Genomic DNA, 10,057 nt, shown 5'->3' on the forward strand with positions numbered 1-10,057 from the left:
AATAGAGTACAATTGTAAGGTACTGTTTATTTTCTTGAGTATTTCTATTTACTTTTAAATATTTGACAGCTTTAGTTACTTTGCAGATCCAGTTTAATGAAACAAAATAGAAATAACAAATAGAAAAAGGATGTAAAATGATAGGTATAGTTTCCCAGCAGTCATCTTTATTTTGTAGTTGATATAGTAATAATTCAAATAAAGAGTAATACTGTGAAAAGGGTCACCTTTGATAATTTGGTTAATTTTGCTACTGATTTATCTTTTATTTTACCTGAGTAACTTTATTATTCAGTGATAGTAATGTTGTTTACTTTCACCACTGGGGAGTGGAGTCTAAGCTTCATGGGACTGGATCAATTAATGGTGGTAATGGATAAATGCTCATGATAAAGTCAAATATGAGCCAAGTCATTTAATACATTTTTTATATATTTTTTATTAAAAATATTTAAAACAGTTTCAAAAATACTTTCTATAACATTTCAAATACATTACTAATACAGTTGAAATACCATGATGTGAGCGGTGGCCATTGTCTTTAAGATGAGGTTAAACACAACAAGTGCAGCGTGTGTGTTCATTGTTCTGTTTTTTCCAGGACTCAACTAATTGAATTATCATATTTTGCTAAACTCATAATTGGTGCCACTCAGCATCCTGGAAAGTGCTTCACATAATGTCACAAAGAGTGTCCAAATCACACAAGTGACCAATTCACATTGATCTTATTAGCTCTTCCCTGAGGAACAGTTGGACAAAAGCACCAGAGGAATGTATTCTTTCTTGATCCGGAAGAGACTCCTTCACAAGTAAGTGTGTCCAATCTGAGTTATTTTCTCAAACTCCCTTTTTGTTCTGCAGGCTCAGAGCTCCTTTCACACAGTACGGGATGATGCTGACAGTGACCAGAGGCACGGTGGCACTCTTGCAGAAGGACAGCAGGTAGAACAGAGCTGCGGTGTGCGTGGGAGGCTTGAAGGAGTCGAACAGGTGCAGCAGGAGCAGAGTGCTGATGACGCTCAGCGCTTTGACCGCCGAGCTGCTGCTCTTCTTGGTCTCGGTGTAGAGGGGTGAGTGCAGGCCCAGACCCAGGCCGAACAGCGTGCCCATGTTACGCAGGAGGCTGGCGAAGGGCGTGGAGTCCATGTGAACCCACTCTGGCTTCACACACCACTTCTGAGCCTTCTCCAGGGTCCAGAGCAGGTCCACACCCATAGCTTTAAGTAGCAGGTAGAAGCCAACAGCGAAGCAAGTCAGGAAGAGAGTCGTGTAGAAGTATTTCTTCATGCTGGCGCTGTAGATCAACTGAGTTCTGTTGAAGGCTTCTGCCACGATTATACCTAGAAAACAATGGAATATCCAGGTTAATATTTGGAGTTATAAAGTACCGGATACCACTAAGATATCAGTAATCCTAAGGTATAGGGTACGCAATACAGTTAATATAAATAAAACATTGGTATTTGATACCGCAATGCATCGATTTAAATAAAATATTACCAAGTAACAAAACTAGTCAAACAATACCTGCATTCAATAGTTTTTAGAAAAAAATGAATCTACCAATTGTTTGGTTTTGCTCTCCACCAATCAGCGCAGGCGTTCTTTGATTAGATGCTACTGTAAGTGTGATTGGCCCACAACCGCAGGAGGCTAAACCCCTGTGGGGTTTAGTAAAGTTGAGCATGGTAAAAATGTAATATTTCAATAAGTTGGATGCTTTTAACAACACCTAATGCTCCTTGTACATAATGGCTATCAAATGAGTTAGCGGAGAATTGTATGAGATGAAGAACTCTTTTGGTATCAGTACTTGTATTGGTACTGGTATTGTATTTTTCTAAACAATACTTATCCCTAGAAGGACACTGACCTGTTATAACACCAGCTACGACCTGGTGTGGGAAGTGGGCGGCGATGAAGACCCTTGAGAGACAGACACACACCTGCACTCCCCAAAACAGTGTCCACAAAACAACCTTCAGATACCTGTGAAAAACACATTTGAATCAGCAATTGAGATTCAAGACAGCAAGCCTTTAAAGCAATATAACAATTAACTCAGTGCTTTCTTGCTGGTCATGAGAATTTCAGCTGCCTGGACGTCAAAACAACCCACATATAATCTCCACTCTCCAACCATGGTTCTCAGGAGTCAATGATCAACCACAGCTCAGGACAGATAGTGTGTCCACAATGATAAGCTCAGGGTGGAATCAAATGGTTAACAACACAGACATGGATGAGTACAATGTTAATGTGTCTGACTCACCAATCTTTGTTGCTGGATTTCTTGATTCCAAATTTCTTCTTGGTGGTCATTATGGCGAGGATGGAGGTCACGAGGGTGTAGTAGACTCCTGCAGCTCCCATAGAGTGGCCAGAGGGGCTTCCTGTAACACAAACAGAGAGGGGGGTATCAGTGGCTGACTCACTCAAGTATAGTGACTACATTGTTCATTCAGCATTTTTGGTTGTTTCATAGAGAATTAATAACTAGAATAAAATAAGTAACATCTTTAAAAACAGCAGTGAAAGTAACCTAGTACTGTACATGAACTCAAGGTCTGTACCCAAGCTATTTTATAGTTCTTCTTACACAATTTAAGCTTGTAAAATACAATTGAATTAGGTTTTCTTCTGAAGTAGCTTATGCTTATAAAGGATATGCCATGTAATATTGTTAAATTCACCTCTTAACTGTTCAGATGACCAAAAGTGGTACAATTATTCAAATATTTCTAAAGATTTGAGAAAAATTATAGGTTTTTTCTCAAATCAGTTAAGTTCTATTTATATTATGGAGAACCTAAAAATTGAACTGATAGTACTCGTGTACTTTTACTTTTGAATGACTTTACCTGAAAATAATATGTTATTCAATGCTTTATTGTCACTTAAGTAAAAGGTTTGATTCCATATCCCTTCAAGACAATACCTGGGCATGATTAAAAGATTAGAACAGAACAAAGCTGTTATCTGCCCAAAAGTCCTAAGAACGCACTGTGTGGTAACTGGTGTAGGGTCATTTAATTAACTGCACCAATGAAGCACAATTGTAAATGACAGCAAGATGGGTCCTTACATAATAACGAACAAAATCTGCAGCCTATATTGCACCCAAGTACAGTAGGTACATTGATTTTGTAAAAACCAATCTACGATAATATTCCAGGAACTTCTGAGGAGTTGGAGTAATAAAAGCAACCCATTAGGGACATTTCTCACCTGGCCCGGTCTCACAGGTCATGGGGTATTGCTCAATGTGAGGACGAACTGTGTTTGCATAATAATCCGCTTCATGGACCCACCAGTAAGGCCTTTCACCGAACAGAATCCTGAAGAAGACGACATAAATATACACTCCATCATGGTCTAAAAACATGTTGAAAAACTTCTAATTGAAAGATTTACTTGACTTACCATTTGAACACCAAATTGAGCCAGTCTCCGATCACAGCCACCCATATGAGCTTGATGGCCACTGGAGACCGCAGGTGGAACCAAAGAGGGAAGAAGATGAAGAAGGTGTTCCTGAGGTCTGCCGCCCAGGAGACCCAGAGAAACAAACCCTGGGCATCCTTAAAGTTTGTTTGCAGGTAGTGGGTGGTGCTCACCCCAAAACCTGACATGGAGTCCATTAAAGCGTTCATCTTTACCTCAAAAGGAAGGGAGAGAAATCTCAGTCTGGTGCTGTGTGAGTGACAAATACAGGACTGTTACTATCAGTAACACAGCTGGTAGGTTTTATACCTGAGGGACCCACCGCCTAAACGCATGCTCACACTGATCTTTGGACCTTACACGTAATAAAACACCCGGACACAGGAGAGTTTTGGAGGTTTGTCACACAAACATGTTGAAAAGATAGCGGGAAAACAAATCGTCAATAGTTTTTAGTCACGGAACTACTGTACGCAGCACAGAGAGGAAGTCAAATCATGGCTGTATTTCACAATTGTGTAAATAAATAAATGGATCGTGAACAAATCAAAGAACTTGCACAACAGCATTTGCTTTTCAATTAACTGCATGATATTTTTTTTATTAAACATTAGCTATGTCCTTTTCTTTCTTTCTCATGTATGCAGCCACTGAATGATCCCTGTTCAGTTATGTAATTGTGATTTCTGATGATTTGGTGTAAGAATCTCCCTGGTGGAGACAGCCATGTGTAGGTTACATAAGGAGATCAATAATTCAATGATTGGGTTTGGACTGAAGCGGAGGAGATAGTTGTTGATAACACTGAAGGAGCAGCTTGGCAGGTTTTAGGTTGTGTACAAGTCTGTCGGGACAACAGGTTTTGCAGAGACCTGCCTCTCATATTTGATCTTATCTTTAAAATAGCTACAGTAGGAAGACACAAATTACGCACTCTGCACACCCAGGATCAAATGTGAGCCAAGATCAATGGATTTCACAAGTATGAGTTCAGCTACTTCATAGTCATTGATAAACAGAGGGATTACAAAAAAAAGGGTTTTGTTAGATATCTGTGATACGTCAGAGGGGCGGCGACTGATTTGTGTTGGATGGATTTTAGAACAAGGGGGAGGGGGGGGGGGGGGGGGGGGTAAAGGTTAAGGAACCTGTCTGCACTGTCCCAAAGGCAAACAAAATGTGCTAGCCTTGATTAAAGTCCGATGGGGATCACACAGGCAGCACAGAGGGGACTGCCTGCCTGGGAAGAGCTTGGCAGCAACCTAACTGAGAAACCTAGACTCAGATTTAGTGCACTAGCCTCAGGCAGGAGGTTGTGATATCATGGATCTTCTCCACAGTTGGGGGGTAGAGCTGGTGGTCCATCTGCAGACCACACACAGCAGACACGAGGGCTTGTTCAGCCTGGCGTCCACAGTGGCCGACCTGCACACCACGTTCTTCTGCTTCTTCCCGATCTGGTTCCACCTGCGGAGGGACACGGGGCTCAGGCTCATCTGGGTGGCCGTCCTCGGAGACTGGCTCAACTTGGTCCTGAAATGGTAAACAACTGTTGGAAGTAATGCCTATTGAAACGCATACAAATACATGTTGTATTTTGAGTTTATTGTTGTTTTCATGACAGGGTTCTGTTTGGGGAGAGGCCGTACTGGTGGGTCCATGAGACCCGGTTTTATGGAGCGGGACCGGCCCCTTCTCTGCAGCAATTTCCAATAACATGTGAGACTGGACCAGGTACACTTCATGACCTGCAGTGGATCACGTGATGATTGTTATTGTCTTGAAAAACCGATTGACTCAATGGAATGGTTTATCAACGCAAAGTCATCATTAGCCTTGTTGATAATTAAAGGGGAGCACAACTAAATTAAGAACTCCAATATGATATCTGCAGGGTTTAGGAGAGTTTAATCAATATTTGTGAAGATCCTCACAAATTAATTTCTCTCAAAGACAGTGTTTTGTTAGTTTTTTTATACCCAAATGAGCTAAAAATTGTCTTTAGAGGGGTTCAATACTTTATACCCGATAACCTCACGACAACAAATTTGAGTTTAAGCACACTAGTGCTTGATTTGACTCGAGATACTTTTATCAGACCATAGGAGTAACATGTATGAATTTAGAAAATTGGCATAGTTCGACTTAAAGTACTTGATTGCCAGATAATATCTTGAGTGTTTGGCAGACACTCATTGCATTGCACTTTGAATTAATGTGATAACTATAGGTTATAAAAAGGTACTCTACTACCTTTGGCACTTTGTAGTGATTTGTATCTTAAAACGCTTGTGAAGGAAATTACTTTGGATTCCGCAATTTAAAAAAAAGAAAATCCAGCACACAACGCACTTAATGCATAGAGGTTACACAACAAAGGTCCTTTTCAAACAGTATCTAATCATCATTCTTAGGTTAAAACAAGTTGTTCTGGCGTTGACTTTGGAATTATTGTAAATCTAGATCTAAGAGATCTAAGTTTAAAATAATTTGAAAAACGTTCTCTGAAAATGCAATGCAAATGATGTATATTGATTTGGTGAAGTCTGACAGTAAGTCTGTTCCCTACAGGAAGCCCCTCAGGTCATGCTATGGGTGCAGCTGGGGTCTGGTATGTGATGGTGACAGCGCTACTAGCTATTGCCAAAGAGAAACGATGCCCCCCTTTACTGTGCAAGTGAGTCTTTGGAAATACAACCAATTATTTATTTGAAACATTAATAATCTGTCGTGCACTCTTGCTCAGTTTTCCTTCTTGGTCAGATTATTTCAGGTAGGCCTGTGGACGCTCATGCTGCTGGTAGTGCTGGTGGTCTGCATGTCCAGGGTCTACATGGCTGCACACTTCCCCCACCAGGTTGTTGCTGGAGTCCTTACAGGTAAGTCTGCCAGAAATATTCAACAGTTATACATTTTGTGTTGATGAACAATTTATGGCATATGGAAGTCCTAAGAGGCAAGTGAGATAAAAAAGATATTGTCTGATCCTCAGTGTTTTCTCTTTGTGTTTATGACTTAAGAGGTAGGATGCATTTTCTTAGCTACTTTTATTCCATCTGTGAAAATAGATGGAGTTTTGGGAAGTGTTTTTCTTTCAGGATCAAGTGTTTGTTGTTGTAATACTCATTTTGGCCAGGAGAGGCTCTACCAGGTGAGTTTTCATTTATCCCTGCACTCTTAAAGGTCCCATGTCATGGCCATGTCTACTGATCATAATTCCATTGTTGAGGTCTACTAAAATACATTTATATTGTGCAATTTTCCAAAATTACATTGGTTTCTCATACAGCATCTCTGTATGTGTATTCACTCTCTGTCCTAAACGGCTTGTTGGAGCTCCTGCCCCCCCCCCCCCTCCCTCCCTCCCTATGAGCCCAGTGGCAGTCTGCGAGACACAGCAAAACCCAGCCCGAACACACACACCAACTCACAGCCTCGCCGCGTCCCACCGTCTCAGGGAGGAGAAATCGGCAGAGCTGCAGCTGAGAAAAGATCGAGTAAATGGACCAATCCACCGTAACGTAACGGTTCCACGGATTGGTCCATTTGGACCAATGGGTCCATCTGGGTATGGGCACGTCACTGTACCCAGGAAGAAAACAATGGAAAAAGAGAAATCTCCAACGAGGCGTTCTGGGGCAGCATAGACAGGTATTTTCTGTGTTAGAGTTTTACTCGCTACAGGGTGTACTTTGAGGGTTTGTGACTTTGCAGACCGTTTACATGCAGAAAAACCTTCATAACAAACAAGGGGACGGGTAATAACCGGAAAAGCATGACATGGGACCTTTAAAATCAAGGTTCAAGGTGAATTAATTGACAGGGATTAAAATTGTTGTTTTAAATACTTCATAATCCTACACATGTTTTTACCTATCATGATTTCCATACAAATGTAGCTACAATTATCTACAACAGTGTTTCCCACAGATCTGAAATATACTTGGGGGGGTGGTGGTAGCGGGGGGGGGGGGGGGGGGATTGAGGTGACGTGCAACAACATTAACCTTTCTGTTGGTCGCTTGTTAGCAGACCCTTCACGCGATGGCAGAGCGAACAGGTACAGGCAGGGCCCATAGTGATAGCCCTATAGTTTAAATCTACTACCCACACATGAACATATGGAAAATGGGTTACTATTCAAAAAAATAAATGTATTTAGGAACCTATCCATGTGATTTTTAGTGGGGGTCGACCTCAAATCCTCTAGGGGGGTCCAGGGGCATGCCCCCCCGGTAAGATTTTATTTTTTATTTTGGCGTTAAATGCATCAATCTGGTGCATTTTGAGGGGGAAATAAAGAGACTAGATCTATGGAAACACCTATATTAAACAGAACTGTATACATTTCAATAATCATACAATCATGGCCATAACCAATAACATACCATTTCCAATATGAAAAAAACACTGACACTTGTTTATTAATTTATTTTTGGTTCATTTATAGTTGTGAGTGTGTCTGTGCTCCTGAATCAGCCTCTCCTGTCTCCCTCCTGCTCCTCTTTGCGGCAGAAGCAAAGACTAGTTTTCTCTCAACAAGTTTTAAAAGTGTATCTTACCTTTTTTCACCTAGTTAACTTTTTATTTATTTATTCATGCATGCATATTTTACTAATCACATTACATTTCATTTAGCTGACGCTTTTATCCAAAGCGACTTATAATGACCGATTACAGGGACATTCTCCCTGGAGTAACTAAGGGCTAAGTGCCTTACTCAAGGGCACACTAGTGTTGGTGTTCCTGGCGGGATTTGAACTCACAGCCTTCCGATCTTCAGCCCACCTCACTATCCATTAGACCAATCACTACCCTCTCAAATGGAAATACGTGTTTACATAAATGGTGACCACACCGTTTGAGACCCACTGAGAACTTAGACTAAGTTAACTATCTAAACACTCAGAGAGTCCTTTACCTCACCTGAGCTGAGGTTATCCCGAGCTTGAATGACACACAGAGACCAATCAAGGGCTTTGATGTATGATCTGTATGACAGTGGCCATGTCGGCAGGCCACATCATGTAGACAGCCAGTCACCCTGTGTGAGGCAGGCCACTTAACAGGCCAGAAGGAGGCGAGATCAGAGCAAGGGAGCGAGGGATCATTGTCCACAAGTTAATCGATCGCAGATGGCGTCGTGGTCACGGACGAATAAAATAAAAAATTATATAAAAAATTATTTTTAAAAAAAATCCTAAATGGGTCGCGAAATATACTTGGCCCGCCCAAGTATAGTCTATGTGTGGGAAACCCTGAACAAATAATAGTGTGGATGTGTTCAGGTAAAAAATATCAGTGAGAAGTATGTGCAATCAAACCATTACGCACCTCAAATCCTATGAAGCTCTTCTGGCCCTCTGTTAAACAGATCACCTTCTCTGTTTTTGTGTCAGGTGTACTTGTTGCTGAAGTTGTCTCGAAGGAGAAATGGATCTACAGCGCCAGCATGAAGAAATACTTCTACACAACTCTCTTCTTGACCTCATTCGCTGTTGGCTTCTACCTGCTGCTTAAAGCTGTGGGTGTGGACCTTCTGTGGACGTTTGAAAAAGCCCAGAAGTGGTGTGTGAGGGCAGAGTGGGTCCACATGGACTCCACGCCCTTCGCTAGCCTCCTGCGTAACATGGGCACGCTTTTCGGCCTGGGCCTCGGCCTGCACTCGCCCCTCTACACTGAGACTAAGAAATATACAAGCACCGGTTTTAAAATTGGATGTATTATTGTCTCCCTATTTCTGCTCCAGCTGTTGGATGGATGGACATTTGCCTCTGATTATGACATGATTTACTATTTCCTGTCTTTTGTTAAAAGCGCAGTTGCACTTTTAATCCCGACCACTCTGGTTCCCTGGGCTATGCTCTGGATTTGCAAAGGAAATAGAGATGACAAGAAGTTGTGATTCAGGAACAACTTCTTGTTTAAAGTCAATTATTATATTTGTTTTCTATGTGTAGGCCTACCTCGTGTTTAATGCACAAGGACATTTTGACTTTTAGGACTTTGTTTAATTGAATGTGCTTGCGTGGATATCAGTTCCTTTAAGGAGTATGTACTGTAGTTTGACATTTCAGGAATTGTGCCTAATCTCTAATTTAGAGAGTGAGATTGATACCACTCTTACTGTATGTCTGTAGGCCTAGTAAACTACAGCCAGCAGCCTATTAGCTTAGTTTAACGGGTATGCAGCTCGCTGGACTTCACCCATGTTATATTAAAGGTGGGGTAGGTCATTCACTTCAGAAACACTTGTTGTTATATTCCATGGAATGCTCTTAACATCCCGATAGCAATGAATGAATACATTAAATGCTTTGACAATAAATACATAAAAAATGTCATCTGTGGAAGCTATGGCCCTGTAAGAAGCACGACCAATCATCTGAGCTGGCCCGGCTAAAATAACTGGATCTGCACAAATGTATCTCGTGCCCTCATTGGTCATGTGCGCGTCCGTGTGTGTTGGAGGAAGGGGCTCTGTAAGGAAGTCTGAAGGAAGGGGCAGATTTTTTCCAGTTGTGTACTTTCAAATTCTAGCGCACTCGAGCTGGTTTCTCGATTCTTACCTATCCTACCTTTAAGCGATTTTCATTGTTGATAATCTGCA

General features: G+C 41.4%; 2 protein-coding genes across 2 annotated transcripts; one reads left to right on the top strand and one right to left on the bottom strand.

The window, feature by feature from the left end:
* Positions 1-419: 419 nt before the first annotated feature.
* Positions 420-3,742, bottom strand: g6pca.2 (glucose-6-phosphatase a, catalytic subunit, tandem duplicate 2). Its single transcript, XM_034218085.1, has 5 exons — positions 3,427-3,742; positions 3,232-3,341; positions 2,276-2,396; positions 1,877-1,992; positions 420-1,343 (listed from the first exon to the last, which is right to left on the bottom strand). The coding sequence occupies exons 1-5, from the start codon at positions 3,654-3,656 to the stop codon at positions 841-843; spliced, it is 1,080 nt and encodes a 359-aa protein (XP_034073976.1). The 5' UTR covers positions 3,657-3,742; the 3' UTR covers positions 420-840.
* An 880-nt stretch (positions 3,743-4,622) lies between these two features.
* On the top strand, positions 4,623-9,799 carry g6pca.1 (glucose-6-phosphatase a, catalytic subunit, tandem duplicate 1). The gene is made up of 5 exons (XM_034218086.1): positions 4,623-4,988; positions 5,072-5,181; positions 6,019-6,124; positions 6,211-6,326; positions 8,847-9,799. The coding sequence occupies exons 1-5, from the start codon at positions 4,771-4,773 to the stop codon at positions 9,350-9,352; spliced, it is 1,056 nt and encodes a 351-aa protein (XP_034073977.1). The 5' UTR covers positions 4,623-4,770; the 3' UTR covers positions 9,353-9,799.
* Positions 9,800-10,057: the final 258 nt, after the last annotated feature.

Source organism: Gymnodraco acuticeps, unplaced genomic scaffold (assembly GCF_902827175.1).
Source record: "Gymnodraco acuticeps unplaced genomic scaffold, fGymAcu1.1, whole genome shotgun sequence".
Classification (NCBI taxonomy): domain Eukaryota; kingdom Metazoa; phylum Chordata; class Actinopteri; order Perciformes; family Bathydraconidae; genus Gymnodraco; species Gymnodraco acuticeps.